Here is a 16,173-nt window from a genome sequence, read left to right as displayed (position 1 = left end):
GGTCTTTTCTATTCTTCTCGGGTCCGGAATTTCTGTCAAATCTGCTTGAGATACCCCATCGTTCAGTATAATTGAGTCAACAGGAAGCATCGGGCTGGAGTTATACGGTTTGGGCACTGATATAGGTTTGGCGGGAATATTGAGTCTGTTTGATTACTAGCGAAGGAGCTTTCCACGGTTGAAGCGATACGACCCCGTTTGTATTCAGCTGGGGCCTTGTGGGTGGGTCAGTCAGGGGCAGAACGCAGGCCAACCGTCATGGGCTGACGGCGAACGGGGTGAGAGCATTGGCATCATCACAAGGGAGCGACATTGTAGGAATATCAACGATGTGCCATTTCTGCTACTAACGCCAATACTGCGGAAGTCATAACGAGTGAAGCGCATGGCGACAAAGATATCAACTCCCTGATTCAGTCGGTCCCAAAAAAAATATGGACTCCTCCGAGTGTTCGATCGTCCGTGATCGGTGGGTATCATGTCAATGTGTTCCTCTCCGGCGCCCGAGATGTCTCCATATCTGGAGAAGCTGTAGCAAGAGGAGACCTGATGTGTTCCTTGGTTTAGGTATCGCCTCCGAATCAAGCCGTTCCCGCGCAGTAGTCCTGGTCGAGGATACGTGACATGATGAGGGCCCTTAGAAACCGTGGACCTTGATGGTCTTGGGGTCGAGCTCAAGACCGTCCTTGCTGGTGAGGAATTCCTGGAAATCCTTGCGCTGGTCGCCCTGGAGCTGGATCACCTCTCCCATCTCGGCATCGTTGACGATGGTGCCATTGCAGGCTGTGTTGTGGCAAAGTTAGTCACCGGTCTTGGTCTGAGTCAATGTCGGGTGGCGGGTGGTGGTTGGCACTCACCAAACTTCTTCTTGACGACGGCGAGAATCTTCTTGCGGCTGAACTTTGCAGGAATGCCCTGAACAGTGGTCAAGGTCTTACGTCCATTTCGTTCTGTTGGACAGGCTCGTCAGCGAGTGTCTTGTAGACTGGGACAAGGTATGGCAAACACGATCCGGGGATCGGCAGCGCAATGGTTGCACGTGAGCGCCATCAAGCATGTTTTTTCTTCTTTGCGGGAAGGCGGTCAAGGATGTACGTACGCTGAATCCGAATATGGATGTAGTCAGGAGCCTTGGACTGTTCTCCAGTGTCCTCGTCGGCTTCGGCGAAGGGGTCTATGAGGGTGGATGTTAGCTTTGAGGTCTACTGGCTTTGCCTGATAACAGCCCAAACGCGGGGAAGTGGCCGCCGTGTCGAGGTCTGTCCCAAGGCTGTTGTGAGGACTCGAGCGTCGACGTCGCCGACAAAACAAGAGTACCGTGACGTGTGCGACGCAGGCTAACGTCTACTGCACGACCGCAGGCAGTGCATCGTGGAATGGCCGTCGCCTTGTGCAGAGGAATTGGGTTGTGGACTCAGAAAGACTGACCGTAAGACTTGAGATTTTCGATTGACATAGGCAGCGACGGACGGCACAGATGGCGTCTCACTGAAATTGGTGTAATGAGGTATCGGGGTGAAGCCGAGGTGCTGTAGATCTGGAGTCGACTAGCAAACTGTTGCGGAAGTGGAATGGAGAGGGTTGGTGGTGATAGGGTGGTTGTTGTAGAAGAGAGATATGATGAGAGCGGAGGACGGCAAGCGTTTAAGTAGCAGCAACGTAGCAGGGAAAGAGCGAATCGAGGAGGGGTCCAGTCGCCGCCGCCGCCTTTGCGCGCCCCCCGCCCCCCTGGCTTTCTGAGCTCACCAGATCGGCCCTGCCACCAACGAACGCACAGGCCTGGCTGGCCTGCCCACTTGTTACCTGCCCACTATTAGGTACCTAGGTACATGCCAGATGCTTAGGTACACCAACGTACCCAACAGCGCATCGCAGTGTCCGCTGCCCACTGTCCGAATGCATTGCCCCGCTTATTATTAGATCAGGGCCAGCCCGACTGGAAGCCAGGACTTTCCGAACCTTGATTTCCATCACGGGCCTCGGAGGCCCAGCCCAATCTTTAGCCTTTATCGTCCTCGCCGAAGGCCTCACACTCCAGACAACTGTCAGCCACACGCTGGTCACTGTTCTGCTCATTACGTCCCAGAGGAAAACTCTGAAGCTTCTCACCGTCGCTCGAGAGTGCACACCCTACAACACCGTGCAGATCTTCCCATACCACATAAGAGGCTGTCCCGCAAGAGGTTATTCTCGCAGCAGGACATCCCACTTTGAGGGTATCAGGAGGGTATTCTGTAGGGGGTTACCTTACAAGAGGTTATCTTCCAGGATCGACACCTCTCCAGGACACTCTGCTCAACGCACAGAGCATGCCTTTTGCACCTGATGATCTGAGCGACGCCAGCAACAAAGCATCGGCTGTCTCCTGTCAGATCTTCGAGGCGGGAGCCGGCAGTAGCCGCTCCGAATGGACTCCTTTGTTCAAGCATGAAATACGTTTCGAGCCGGCCATATTCGACCAGGTGATGCTAAATCTGATCCGCAACCCGAATATCAACTCGTCCTGGCTCTTTCGGGCAGACATTCTACTGGACCATGTTGCCGGCTCAGAAGCCTCTGAGATCTCTTTCGACAACCAGCCACTAGTTCCAAGCTTCTCCGGACTCGAGGAAAGGCGGCGTTTAGTTCGCCGAATGGTCCCTCGCAACGAGCTGCGAGATAAGCCCCTCGACCAGACATGCGTGTTCTACACGGGGAGCACACCACAAGGCCTACAACAGTCTCTGATCATCTACCTTCCACATTCCAAGTCAGAGTCTGATATTCCCTTTTATCACCCGACCGTGAGAGGCATTGCCTTCGTCCATGATTGGAACCCAGAACAGTCTCGAGGCATTATTTCCATTCACTACTGTTACTTTGAGGGGAGCAAGCGAGATGAGAAACTCACGAGAACGGCACTCAACCTGCTCAGGGTGGCATACAAGCATGGCGGGGGCCAAGCGGACGGCTATAAAAAGCGTGTCCATCACGATGTGTTAGTTCCACAAGCAGCGCTTCAGAACAGATATGCCACGTTGAAGAAGAAGTACGCTCGGTCTCTCGTCGAGGGCTGGGAGGAGGTTACTGACCCTGGCAAACACGTCTTCGAGGATATCTGCATTGCAGCTTTTCTCATCGAACTATGGGAAGACATGTACAAGGATTCCGAGTTCCCAGGCTGGGTAGATATTGGCTGTGGGAATGGTCTCCTCACGCACATCCTGAATAGGGAGAACTACCCCGGATGGGGCTTCGATGCACGGGCAAGAAGGTCGTGGCTGAAGTACAGCACAGAAGTCCGAGTTCGAACTTCGCCCGACAGCTTCGTAGAGCGACAGTCATTAGAGACCCGCATCCTCCTGCCATCTGTCATCAGTGGTCTGCAGCCAGACGGCGAAGAAAGGCTCCATGACGGGCTGATCCACGACGGACTCTTTCCTCCCAAGACCTTCATTATCTCGAACCACGCCGATGAGCTCACGCCGTGGACACCCATCCTGGCGAGACTCTCGGACTGCCCATTTATCATGATCCCGTGCTGCAGTCACAACCTCACCGGTGCGAGGTTCCGCGCCCCGCCGCCCAAGGATAAGGCAGAATCATCATCGGTATACAATTCTCTTTGTGCCTGGGTTGTTGAGATCGCAAAGGACTGTGGCTGGGAGGTCGAGAAAGAGATGCTGCGGATTCCAAGTACGAGGAACGCAGCATTTGTGGGTCGACGCTTGACCAACGATGCCGAGCTTGATGTGCAGACGCTCTTGCAGAAGTATGGAGGGACACAGGGGTACTACGACAACGCGATGAAGCTGCTCAAAGCATCAACTCGTGGCCACTAGAGGGCTCCAAATGGAGGAGCAAGCTTACCGTTCATGGGGCTTCCCTCTCCTTGCTACATTGAAATCAGCGTACCAAGTGTCTAGTCTGCATCGCCATGTAGCACACTCGCACAATACGCAGGCGCAGTTCCACGGGGCGACCACTCAAGATGGTCATTCTATGGCCGTAGTTCCACGTTCCTGGACGAGGAGCATTGTTAGGGTACGCAACGAGGAAACTCGAAATACACCATAGCACGTCCTATGCTTAGGTCAGCAGAACGACAAGTCTAAAGCCTGCCGGGCAGTCTTACGGCCTTCCACGAGGTAATACAACAACTCCGTAAAGGTCACTTGTTGTCATGCAATCGCTCAAACGAATTCGGCAATTCCACTCTGGAATGTACGGTCGAATTCAGTCTACATCCGGGACTGGCAAATGGTCAACCAGCTTCATCTTCAATCCCTGGTCCTTGAGCGCCTTTGTTGACAATTCGTCTCTCAGTGCCAGGCTCTCCTTCTCGGTAATGATCACGAAGTCCTTCCTCAGCAACCAGGTTCCCTCCGGCACGTCATACTCCTCCGCCGTCTTCTTGTCCACCTTGTCGAGATCGATCACCAGACTCTTCTTCACGCCGAAGACGGCGTCGGATTTCTCATACGGGTCGCCGCGGAGGTATAGTGCCCTTTTTGTCACCCGGTTAGTGATCTCATCGCACACGAGCAAGCACGAGACAGAGAAGTTAAAAGGGCGCACACATACGTGATAAAGTGATCCCAACCCGGCTTTTCAAACATGAAATGCACATGTGCCGGCCTGTAACAGTGCCTTCCCAGCAGCACCAGCAGCTTGCCAACGGGCCCGTCATGTGGGATGGGGTAGCTGACGGGCTTGATTCCTTTGAACCAGAAGCGCCCCTGCTCGTCGCTCACGAGGATGCACCGCTCGCTCGGCTCGCCGCGGTCCGAGTGCTGCACGTCGTAGTGCCCGCTGCTGTCAGTCTCCCAGATGTCGATCTTGACGCCGGCCACGGGATTGCCTTCGGTGTCTTTGACGGTGCAGATCGCAAGCATGGGCTCGCCCTCCGGGTCGCTGGCCATGCGCGCGCCATTGGGCAGGGTCGGCGCGTCGTGCGTGTGGAAGGGCCCCAGGAGGGAGCCCTCTGTGGCGTTGGGCGGCTTGGGGTGATTTATACTGTCGATAAGGAGGGACAGGCCAAGGATATCGGAGAGGAGGATAAATTCCTGCCAGCGCACAGGGCTAGTCAGTAACCGCTGTCTCAATGGGGCCGTGTTCGGGAATGTCTGGGGGGAAGCGAAAGGGCAGAGCAACTCACTTGCCGGACGTCACTGCAAATCTGGCCGGCCTTTGTCAGGAACAACAACGCCGTCATCCACTCGTCGGTGCTGAGGCGGGTCTCGCGCGCAAAGTCGTGCAGGTGAGTGACGAGTCTGTCCAGGAGGTACTTAAGCCGTTCATTTTCGCCCTGATTGTTGATCCTAATTGTGTTGGGCGTGATGTTGTCGATGGTCAGGTCCAGCAACTCTGGGGTCTGTGCGTTCTGAGCCATGGCTACGTCGTCGTCGTCTAGTCACCTTCGAGTGTCAAGGTGTTGGCAAAGACAATCAGGTCGAGAGGGAGCCTGGGGTCCTTGGGTCCTCTGTAGATAAAGCCCGCGTGAAGTATTGACCAGCCGTCGTTATGTAATGCTCTGTCATGGGCTGTTGTGAAGCTAATCAAGTCTGGCTTGTGGACGATCTTTCGCCTGTGGAAGGCGACCAACCTAGCGGCGTATAGTTCTGGAAGGCCGGACTGATAGCCGTAGCCGCCTTGGTACGGACTGTGCCCTCATTTTGTAAGTTCAGAACGAGGACCGCATGCGGGTTTACGGAATTATCTCGCGCTCACTGGAAGCCCTCGCTCTGCCAATTGCTCCTAGGTTCCGGCTCTCCCAGGGGTCCTCGCGAGGTGACAGATCGGTTCACCATGCCACGTAGGTGGGGTTGGAGCTCAACGCGGCATCATCAACGTCGCGGCTGGTCTTCCCGCGGCCCTGGCCCGCCCACTCGGCCCCTCCCTCCTTGCCTCGGGACTTGATGACGGCCCCGGGAATTCCTGCAGTTAGTAATGCGGGGAATCTTCCTGGCGGCTGGTTCCGCGGAGGACAATCCCGCCTTACTTCCAGTAGGAGAGCCGTCAGATTTATCCATCTAATTAATCAGGAGTTGCAGGGTGTAGGTTTTCTTCTTGTCCTCACAGAAACTCGGGAGCGCAGACCAAGACCTGCGCGGCTGAGGCCGTATATGCAATCAGACAGAATGAGTTGGACCGATGAGTCGAACCACAGGAAATCATCTCACAGGGACGAAACGCCCTGTGTTTATGGGACTTGCACTTCGGTGTCTGGTGCCACTGCAAGCTGCATAACAAGGTTGACAGAACCACCTGGAGGCCCCCACCGGGGCTTAGTGGGAGCCGCCCACGGGTTTAACAGACATGCGTCGCCCTCGGTTGTGCGTACAAGCAATCAAATCGGCCTTTCACATTACACAGATTATTACCTTCCCTTAAACCAACCATCCGGTGCTAGTAAAACACGCAACATCAAAAAACAAGATGAAAATTCAGCAAGAAAACTACAACTCGAAGCTTCCTTGGCCAATGAACCGAGCCTTGCCGAGTGACTTACGCCTTGCTCCAGTCCCTTGGTGATATGCCCCCACCCCCAAACTCCATTCCTGTCCATGTGCGCTCTGCCGCTTCTCATGCAAAACATGGTTGTATACGAGTAGCACACCCACATCTACCGTATTGACACGTCGAGTCGTGAATTGGCACGGCGTACTTGCTCGTCAAGTCCATCTTTGAGGGCTTCGGTGTCTTGGCCGGTCAGGTCCCAGATCTGAGGATTTCCATGTCACCGTCCTTCCCAGCACTCGAATCGCTGGTTGTCATTTGAGTTTCCGTGGTGCTATTTGGAAGCGACTCGAGAGGCGTCGTGGGTGTCGTTGGCCGGTGGTCCGGATTGACGCGAGCGTCCACGGAGCCGCGAAGGGCCGGCTCTTCCTCGACCACGTACGCCGGGACAACGTTCGAGCAATTGCTAGGAGGAAGTCCACTTAGCCGCTTGACCAGGCGGCTGTCGGCTCGCTGAAGTGAGAGCGCGTCCCACTCTCCGAAGTCCCGTGAGCTCCAGCTGGCCCTGCGAGGGCGAGCTGCACGTGGGAGACTGTGTGTTGACATCCTCGAGCTGACACTGTTGGTCCGACTAAGTCGCATAGGTCTACTGGGGCGGTTCGGGTCAGCAGCCAGGGCTCCGTCCAGGGATGCTTCCAGAGCTCCAAAACTATCCTCATTCTCGTCCTCGTCCTCGATCTTTGACACCCGTCTGACAGACATCACAGAGAAGGAGGGCTGGATTGGCGGTATGTTCTTTTCGGCTTCCTGAAGTTTGTTCTGCCACTCCCTTTGCTCTTTGGAAAGATAAACGTCAGCTGCCGTGGTCTGCAAGTGCTCAAAGTATTGCAATCTGGTGGACTCGAGCGCTTCGGGCCTGAATTCATCTTTGTTGCGTGTCAGCGACATATATGAAGACATGGCCCCAATAGCCACCAATATCTTGAGTCCAATGACTAAGAGGCCTTGTGAAAGAATTATCACCATTCCGATTGCTGTAGCAAGAATGCGGTTTGCTCTCATTGTCGGCAGAAAAGCAACTGAGAGGCCTGTGGTCAGGATCTTGCTCATTCCCAGCATCCAGACAGCCAGCGCCATGTTCCGTCGGCCTTCGAAAGGGCGAAGTTTCGCAAACACCAAGAGTGCGATGATCTCGAAGATGAGTAGTCCATACACTTGTGCCTCAGGCGACGCCACTGCTCCGCCAATGAAGACGGAACGGACGAGATGGTATAGGAGGCTGCATCCGAAGAACCACCATCTTGTGCGTCGGTAACGAGCTGACAGCCAGCCGAATCTCTTGACGTAGGCATGGTCTTCGTGCACAGTAGCACGGCCAAGATCGTCATCGTGGTAGAGAACCCGGATGAACGGTAACGATCCGATCTGCCTTCCCGGAAGCTCTGCTTCTTTCAAGGTGCTCAACCGAACAAAGCAGATCAATGGTACTACCTTCAACCAGTTGTCGCGCATGAGCAAAAGGCGGTCTTTCCGTACAGCACATTGACCAGATCTGAGTCGCAGGTGGCAAGCATAGGTCGCTAGTCCGCCGGTTCCGAGTAGGAACAGGAGGAAGAAGATAGCCGCGAGCGCCTTTGCACCAGCTGATCCTCCGAACGAAAATTGGTAGAATATCAACGTCATCATCATGGAAAACGCCATGAGCAGTGTTCGCAAGCTGGCGATGATTGTGTAGTGAACCCAGTTGCTTCGGAAATATAGCAGGCGATCCTCTCTCATCCGCTTGATTATGACCAGAAATTCCAGGAACAGCTTGAGGAAAGTCATGCTGAGAACCAGCATCCCTAGTAAGACCGAAAACCAGGCCAAGGCGGTTGTGAAGGCATCTGCGGCTGGGTGCCTTGGAAACCCATCCACGTCCCAGGCAGCGGAAGACCAGGATTCGAAACGTGGCCTGCCCAAGTGTAGTCGTACGGGTCACTTGCGTTGAAAGGTTGCCGGCGCAGGAGGTAGTCCATTGTTGCTGTGTTCAGATGAAGTGATCGGCCATAGATCTGTTGAGCTAGACCTCCATCGTTTTTGTTGCCGACGACTGATCCCGCATTTCCAGCTTGACTAGCATTACCGCTCACCATGTTGAACGAGTCCATGGACTTGATCATGGAACGGCTGAATATATGCGCAGCTGACCACGCAAAGTTGCTCCACCATGCGACCAAGACACTTGGAAAGTTGAGTGATAGAGCCCCAGAAAAGAAGATGCTCTGCAAAGTCTCGAGAACAATCACGACAGATATCGAATGGGCGTAGTGAGTTCTCATGTGAGCAATGCTAACGCCATAAACCGCAGTTGCGAATGAACCGACAATGGCCACCGTGGTAAACAAGGCTAGGACTGGGCTTATGGCCTGGGGATGGCCCATAGTGATCCCGTTTGTCATACTAGCTTGATAACACCCGGTCTGGGACCTGGTAGAATTCGCGAATATCTGCAGGCGAACAAAGCCCTCAAAGTCCGGGATGGCGAAGGCGAGATTCGGAATGTCTCCCACCTGTGCTGGACCGACTGGAAACACGGCCCACGCCTGTACAGGGACAGAGGCGTTGAGTGGACAGAGGCGTTGAGTGGACAGAGGCGTTGAGTGGACACAGGCTGTGTATGTTGGCAAAGCACAGGTCAAACACCTTCTGGAAACGATTTTCTCCGTAGGCATCCATAGAAAAGAGCATCACAAGGGACTCGTTCTTGATGCTGGATGCGCCGTCCAGGTGGAATAACACGGTTGCATTATCCTTATAGTACTACCACACCTCAAGTCAGCATTCGTCTTCTGGCGATCCCTGAGGCTTCATGAACTTCGAACATCCTGAAAGCCGGGCCTTGAAACAGCTTTTGGGAATTATTTTAGACTCCATGGAAAAGACACTGCGCAGTCTGGATTCAAGCTTACGGCAGCGTCAAACTTGGTGATGTTGAAGAGACTCTGCCCTCCCAGGCAGTCACCAAAATCGCCCGTGTAAAGTGCGGGAGTCCTGTCGACCGCTAGCTGCCTTGTGATGCCATCGATGCTGGTCCCATAGATGTACTGGGTGTCCTTGGCCACAGCTGCTGGTACAGGGCAGAGTGATAATACCGAGGCCGCCAAGCCCCTAAGAATGGTTTTAGTCGCCATGTTGCGAGTCAAAACTGGACAGTGTGCCGACAGCAGATGAGGCTATCATGCTGGCCATCGACAGAGGGTTTAGGGACGAGATGGCAGGATGTATCGCAGTCACGATTGCGCCATTCGGAATGCTTGGTTGATGCAAATAGATGTCATTGTTGTAGGGCGGACAGTCCATGCTCAGAGAGTCCTTGTTCTCGTATCTGGGTCCCGTGAGGATATAACTGTTTCAAGAAGTAGGAACGGAAAGGCGTGGTGTAGGAACACAACCAACGCTTGGCGCACGGTTGAGACTACCTCTGTGCATGCAGGAGTAGCTGTCGCAGAGTCTCGGGATCGACCTATCAAGCACCTGCAGTCAGATAGCTATAGAATTATTTAGTGTTTGAGCTCCTGGCCTACTTCGACAGTCTTGGCAGATGGCGTCAACGAGACAGGGCGAAATGGGTTTTCAGAGTTGGTCGCGCGGAGAGGGGGCCATGGGGCAAGCCTCTGGTCTCTTTGATTTCGAGCGCCCATGCATCAACGGGGCCATGAGCTGCCTGTGGCCAGTAGACGGCCAAGATGAGAGCTGTCGAATCACACCCATGCCTTGGCTATGAAAGGGAGCAATGTACTGGGTCACGACGGTAGTCACTCACACGGCGGGAAGGAGCCGATGTGGGTCCAAGAACCCTGCAGATACTGTAAATCTGCCTTTGCTTCCTGTGCTGCATGTACCCTTCCTGCCCAATCTGCCACCGCTGTGTTTCTGGAAATGCGCGTGGTGGCCGCCGGAAAGCTCTTTTGGTCGCTACGATGGGCAAGCAAGGGCAACAGTCATGCATTGTCAGGATGCATACTGCAAAGATCCTGATGGGTAAGTCCCAGTCAGCAGCCTGGGAGGGATTCCTGAGCTCCGTTGCAGGGTACTCATCTCTGAGGAGGATCGTCTAGGCAGACCACGGGCAACTCGCAACATTCTACCCGACAATTCTACAAGGCACTCGAGGGTCTTCCGTGGAAGATGTAGCCCCCTGGATGATTTCCGATCACAAGTCGTCCCCTACGATGAATTTCGCCCTCTAGAAGAATGCGCCGCTCAAGTCAGCTACACGATAGCTGCGAAAAGGTTTTTTTTTTTTTTTTCTAAATCATGCAAGGCTCGATGGAGTCGGAAGTCGCTTAACCTGTGTACGAACACCGGGCAAGTAGCAGGGTCTCCCCCGTTGTGGCGGAAGGCGTGCTTACCAGGTGAGGGTCTTCTCCAGCGTCGGATGTCGGCCCTCGACACTATCCAGGTATTGATCTGGAAGATGCACATGAAGCTACGATTTCCTGCAACGGCAAGGCAAAAGCCACCCAGGACGCACAACCGAGACTGACCAAGTTCGTGGAGATAGACTGCATTCTCAAAGGAGCATCCAAGAGGACGGCTCAAGGCCTGTGTTACTTCTCTTCCGACCCAACCTTCCCCGGCGCTTCCAACAGCGTCGAATCAAATTGCACGGCTTGCTCAGCCACCATAAGTCCGTTCGAGGAGGTGCATGAGGCTGACGACTCCTCGGGCCCGGGGCCGTGTCTGTCGGGGCGATCCGAAGCATTGGACCAGTCCAACTGCCGAGACAGGGCAGGGTCCGAACCGAGTCCCTTGCTCGATGGACCCGCTTCTTCCTCGCGAGGCTCACAGGCGAGCTCGATCTGGCCTGGTTGGTGTTGCTCGATCCGTGGCGAAATGTCAGCTCTCTCGGTAGGGCTGTCTGGCGAACAGGGTAGATTCATATCTGAAGTCAATTGCATGGAGGCCTTGGGGTTTGGGTCATTTATACCCACTCTCTTCCTCAGCCGGATCTGCGAGTTGACAACAGCATGTGATCCGATCCTTGCGCCCTCATCCCCACCGTCTGTCCGCTGGTTGTTTCCTTGAACAGACTTGGCACTACGATAGTTCCATTTGGCACTCGGAGGTGTGATAGGAAGCCGCAGTCACAGTGGCTAGTCACTCCCAAAACAGCGACTATGAGATCGGGACAGGTAGGTCACATGGGCTTACGGTCTTGTCCTCTTGTGTTACGTCCGAGGGCAGCAGGCATATGCCAAGGCTGATGCCCTACCGGGCACTTTATATCCTGCTGACAGGAGTCACCGGCCATGACAGCCCCTTGACTATCTCGCTTTGGGTGCTCTTATCTTCCGTGTCCAAGTTTTGACCCTCGGAGCAGTATTGTATGTAGTGTCCCAGGTGTGAACAGAGAGAAATGAGCACGGGGTGAGGTTGGTCTTCCGGCCGATCAGGCCCCACTGACCTGCTGCAGCCGTCCAGAGTACTGCCGACCGCACACAACCCTCGAGGCTGCCAGGACCAGACAGCGGGGAACCGATTCCATATTGATTGACGTGGTAGCGGGGTGGTGAGGCCCATCCCACATGGGGTTGTTGGCACATTCACGAGGCCCTGGCCTGATGTTTCTTGATGCTGCACCCTCACAGGCCAGAGGGGCGGCAGGGGGCCCAATAACGATCAGACGTAGCCGAATTATGCTCTTCAGGAGGCCGCGTAGTTCCTTGCCATGATCGATGAGCGGTTTTCGTCCTCGTCCAGGATTCGACACTGTGGGCGGCTAAAGATGTGGCCAGATTGCCTCGAGGCGTGAGCAACGGCGAATATGGCTGACAGGGGAAGGCAACGGGACTGTCGCCCGAACGTCATGCCGCGCGAGCTCTGTTGTGGGAAGGCTCTCAGCTGTGCCGCCGTAGACTGACTCCAGATAGCCTATCGTGCTTGGCGGCCACCCCGCGGAAGTACCCTGTCGGCACGGCTACGGCATCGGTGTACAAGATGACCTCGATCACGCAATTGGGGCTATAGAACAAAATTTCTAGACGCCATGAGCCTATGCTAAGAGGAATCAGGTCAAAAGAGCATCCGAGGGGCTCCGATTCTGTCCCGGATTGCAAATGGTTCCTTCTCGCAGTGCTACACACAAGAAAAAACACAATCACGGTCCTGACAAGCACAGGCAGTCACATCTCATACTGATTATCAAGGACGACCTCCCTCCGAAGCAACTTGTTGTCTCGATTCAGGCGTCCAAAACCTTGCGCACACCGTTGCCAGCACAGTGAGCAGTGTCAGTGACCAGGACAGGACTACCCAGTCTATCCAGGTAAGGTACTCTCGAATTCACCAGCTCTCCTCCACCGGGTTTCGTAAGTCATACGCGGATGGGTGACCCACGGCCTTACATAAAATCCCTGGGGATCCTCCGGAGAAGGGGGACCAGAGACAAGACTCGCCTCCTTCTTGTTCTCGATCTCCTATTAAAACTTGGCTCCTCCCGTCGCCATCGTCCCTCCCCGTCTTCTTCTCTGCTCTCAACCTCCCTCATCCGCTTTTTTTCGCTGTCGTGCTTGCGGTTGACTTGCTCCCGGCCGATAGCCGATTACGCCATACCCGAGCCGGACCCGCGACCCGCGTCCCGCGACGACAGACTTCAGATTTCCATCTTGAGATCTCATATCCAGACGCAATGGCGAATCCCCCCCACGGTGGTGTCCTCAAGGACCTGCTCGCCCGCGATGCCCCTCGTCACGATGAGCTCGCTGCTGAGGCCGAGTCTCTCACTGCTCTCGTCCTGACCGAGCGTCAGCTTTGCGATCTCGAGCTGATCCTCAACGGTGGCTTTTCTCCACTTGAAGGTTAGTGCAGACCATGACTTTTCCCGCTTCAAATTCTAGAGCCTCAATGCGGTCGCCACTTGGGGGGACACTCTGGCATCGTCAGATATATGGCTTTTTTTTTTTGGCGGGGGAGAGGGGCGCCCATTTAGTTTCCAAGGCATTACGACCCGCCATTGCGCGGCCGGCCGAGGATCCAGATGCCTATTCAAGCCCTGGTCAATTTGCGGATACCCTTCCGAGCATGGGGCGTTGTGGTGACGTGACGGCTGACTCGTTACGCAATTGCAGGTTTCATGAACGAGAAGGACTACTATGGGTATGTCTTTCTTATCTGAGTGTCTAGGCCAGAAACACGCCCAACATGCCCTTGAAAGAGAGGGGACACGGCGAAATCGTGGGCACCAAGAGCCCACGGTTAGCTGTAGTTTGGATTCCCAGATGAAATGAGATTCTAACCATATGTGCGCAACAGAGTCGTCAAGGAGAACCGTCTCACCAATGGCATTCTCTTTTCCATGCCCATCACTCTGGACGTGTCCAAGTCCGAGATCGATGAGCTAGGCCTTGCGCCCGGCAAGAAGATCACACTGCGGGACTTCCGGGATGACCGCAACTTGGCCATCTTGACCATTGAGGACATCTACAAGCCCGACAAGTGAGTCCCATCCCATGACACTGAATCTCCGGTTCTTCAGAGTCCGAAAATTCGCCTGAATTACACCGCTGACGATACTATTCCAGGGCTCTTGAGGCTACTGAGGTTTTCGGTGACAACGACCAGGCTCACCCGGCCGTCAAGTACCTGTTCAACACCGCCGGCGAGTTCTACGTCGGTGGTAAGCTCGAGGCTGTCAGCCGATTGCAGCACTATGACTTCGTCGACCTGAGATGTGAGTGGTCCGGCGGTGTTTTCCAGACCGATTCTGTATGTTGACAAATCAATAGACACTCCTGCGGAGATCCGATCGCACTTCGACAAGCTGGGATGGACCCGCGTTGTCGCTTTCCAGACCCGTAACCCCATGCACCGTGCTCACCGTGAGCTCACCGTGCGCGCGGCTCGCTCTCACCACGCGAATGTCCTGATCCACCCCGTTGTGGGACTGACCAAGCCTGGCGACATTGACCACTTCACCCGTGTGCGTGTTTACAAGGCCCTTCTCCCCAGATACCCCAACGGCATGGCCGTTCTGGGCCTGCTGCCTCTGGCCATGCGTATGGGCGGTCCCCGTGAGGCCATCTGGCACGCCATCATCCGGAAGAACCATGGTGCGACCCACTTCATTGTCGGTCGTGACCACGCCGGCCCCGGCAAGAACAGCAAGGGCGTTGACTTCTACGGCCCTTACGACGCGCAGTACGCCGTCGAGAAGTACCGCGACGAGCTCGGCATCGAGGTCGTGCCTTTCCAGATGATGACCTACCTGCCCGACAGCGACGAGTACGCCCCTGTCGACACCATCCCCAAGGACGTCAGGACACTCAACATCTCTGGAACCGAGCTGCGCTCAAGGCTCCGAAGCGGCCGCGAGATCCCCGAGTGGTTCTCCTACCCGGAGGTCGTCAAGGTCCTGCGCGAGTCCCACCCTCCCCGGGCCCAGCAGGGCTTCACCATCTTCCTGACGGGTTACATGAACTCGGGCAAGGACCAGATCGCCCGCGCCCTGCAGGTGACGCTGAACCAGCAAGGCGGGCGCTCCGTATCCATGCTGCTGGGCGAGACTGTGCGCTCGGAGCTTTCGTCGGAGCTGGGCTTCTCCAAGGAGGACCGCAACAAGAACATCGGGCGCATCGCCTTCGTGGCCTCGGAGCTGACCCGCTCGGGCGCCGCCGTCATCGCCGCGCCCATCGCGCCCTTCGAGGAGTCGCGCGCGCACGCCCGCGAGCTGGTCGAGAAGTACGGCGACTTCTACCTCGTGCACGTCGCCACCCCTCTCGAGCATTGCGAGAAGACGGACAAGCGCGGCATCTACGCCCGCGCCCGCGCCGGCGAGGTCAAGGGCTTCACCGGCGTCGACGACCCCTATGAGGCCCCCGCCAAGCCCAACCTGGTCGTCGATGCCTCGAAGCAGACCGTCCGCTCCATCGTCCACCAGATCGTGCTGATGCTGGAGAGCCAGGGCCTGCTGGACCGCTTCTAAGTTTCTAGTCGTTGGCGTGGCGTTGAAAAGCGGATAAATGGAGACCCGGGAGAATAGACGGGCGATGCCGTCGCTCCGAGAAGACGGCATCTGGTTCGGCAGCGTTGGGACGGACTTGCTTGGGATATACGTAGAGAAAGAGCAATGCATGTTGCTGTTCACTTAGATATCAGGCCTTCGAATTAGAGCCATACACGTTCTGCACAGCCGATCACCCAATATTGCAGGTCTTGTGAAGTCGTATAATGGATATTCCACTTGGTTCCCCAGCAAAATTCGTGCGTCCAGTGAAAATGATGCAGCCTCGGCGTTCCAGGGCTGCCGTATCGGCGCCAGCCACCGCTTGGGGCGAGTGGTAAATGTAAGGTTTGGGCAGTATATGGTGGATCGATCCGACTTCCTCTGACGGCCACTCTCGCGCCAGGTCCGAGTCTGACGATCTGACAAGTCCATGCTCGAACACGAACTTCCCATGTATCTCACATGTTTCACTTCGCATGCCTATCGCTTGCTTCATCCTTTTTCCAGGCCAAAATCTGGCTAAAAAGTTCCAGAGCTCTGCAGCCGGTGTAGGACGACTATTTGTAAGGCGAAATATCCGCTGAACGCAGGAGTTGACACGTAATGTTTGATTTGTGTCCAGGCATAATTGGCTTGCAATCATCGCAGGCCTGCGTCCTAAGAGAAGCAGAAGGTCTGTCTCGGACAGGCCTGGGACTTGGGGCGTGAACGCGAAGGCACCCTGCTGCATCGCCATGTGAAGACGGGGC

The 16,173-nt window shown here is 55.4% G+C and overlaps 4 protein-coding genes across 4 annotated transcripts; 2 read left to right on the top strand and 2 right to left on the bottom strand.

Moving 5' to 3' along the window:
* Positions 1-637: 637 nt before the first annotated feature.
* INS49_001390 (uncharacterized protein) lies at positions 638-1,370 on the bottom strand (the record flags this gene model as incomplete). Its single annotated transcript, XM_043162219.1, has 4 exons — positions 638-783; positions 858-950; positions 1,100-1,174; positions 1,349-1,370. 4 exons carry the CDS (start codon positions 1,368-1,370, stop codon positions 638-640), a joined length of 336 nt encoding a protein of 111 aa, XP_043030725.1.
* A 939-nt stretch (positions 1,371-2,309) lies between these two features.
* Positions 2,310-3,821, top strand: INS49_001389 (uncharacterized protein; the record flags this gene model as incomplete). Its single annotated transcript, XM_043162218.1, has 1 exon — positions 2,310-3,821. The coding sequence occupies one exon, from the start codon at positions 2,310-2,312 to the stop codon at positions 3,819-3,821; it is 1,512 nt and encodes a 503-aa protein (XP_043030724.1).
* Positions 3,822-4,215: 394 nt separating this feature from the next.
* INS49_001388 (uncharacterized protein) lies at positions 4,216-8,456 on the bottom strand (the record flags this gene model as incomplete). The annotated part of the gene is made up of 7 exons (XM_043162217.1): positions 4,216-4,486; positions 4,564-5,045; positions 5,138-5,353; positions 5,557-5,641; positions 5,787-5,916; positions 7,089-8,282; positions 8,375-8,456. The coding sequence occupies 7 exons, from the start codon at positions 8,454-8,456 to the stop codon at positions 4,216-4,218; spliced, it is 2,460 nt and encodes an 819-aa protein (XP_043030723.1).
* Positions 8,457-13,111: 4,655 nt separating this feature from the next.
* Positions 13,112-15,403, top strand: INS49_001387 (uncharacterized protein; the record flags this gene model as incomplete). The annotated part of the gene is made up of 5 exons (XM_043162216.1): positions 13,112-13,280; positions 13,551-13,578; positions 13,735-13,917; positions 14,004-14,152; positions 14,208-15,403. The coding sequence occupies 5 exons, from the start codon at positions 13,112-13,114 to the stop codon at positions 15,401-15,403; spliced, it is 1,725 nt and encodes a 574-aa protein (XP_043030722.1).
* Positions 15,404-16,173: the final 770 nt, after the last annotated feature.

The sequence above is a fragment of the Diaporthe citri genome, assembly GCF_014595645.1.
Source record: "Diaporthe citri strain NFHF-8-4 chromosome Unknown scaffold_1, whole genome shotgun sequence".
Lineage (NCBI taxonomy): Eukaryota > Fungi > Ascomycota > Sordariomycetes > Diaporthales > Diaporthaceae > Diaporthe > Diaporthe citri.
The sequence above is the reverse complement of the archived record's forward strand: the minus strand, read 5'-3'. Positions and strand labels throughout refer to the sequence as shown.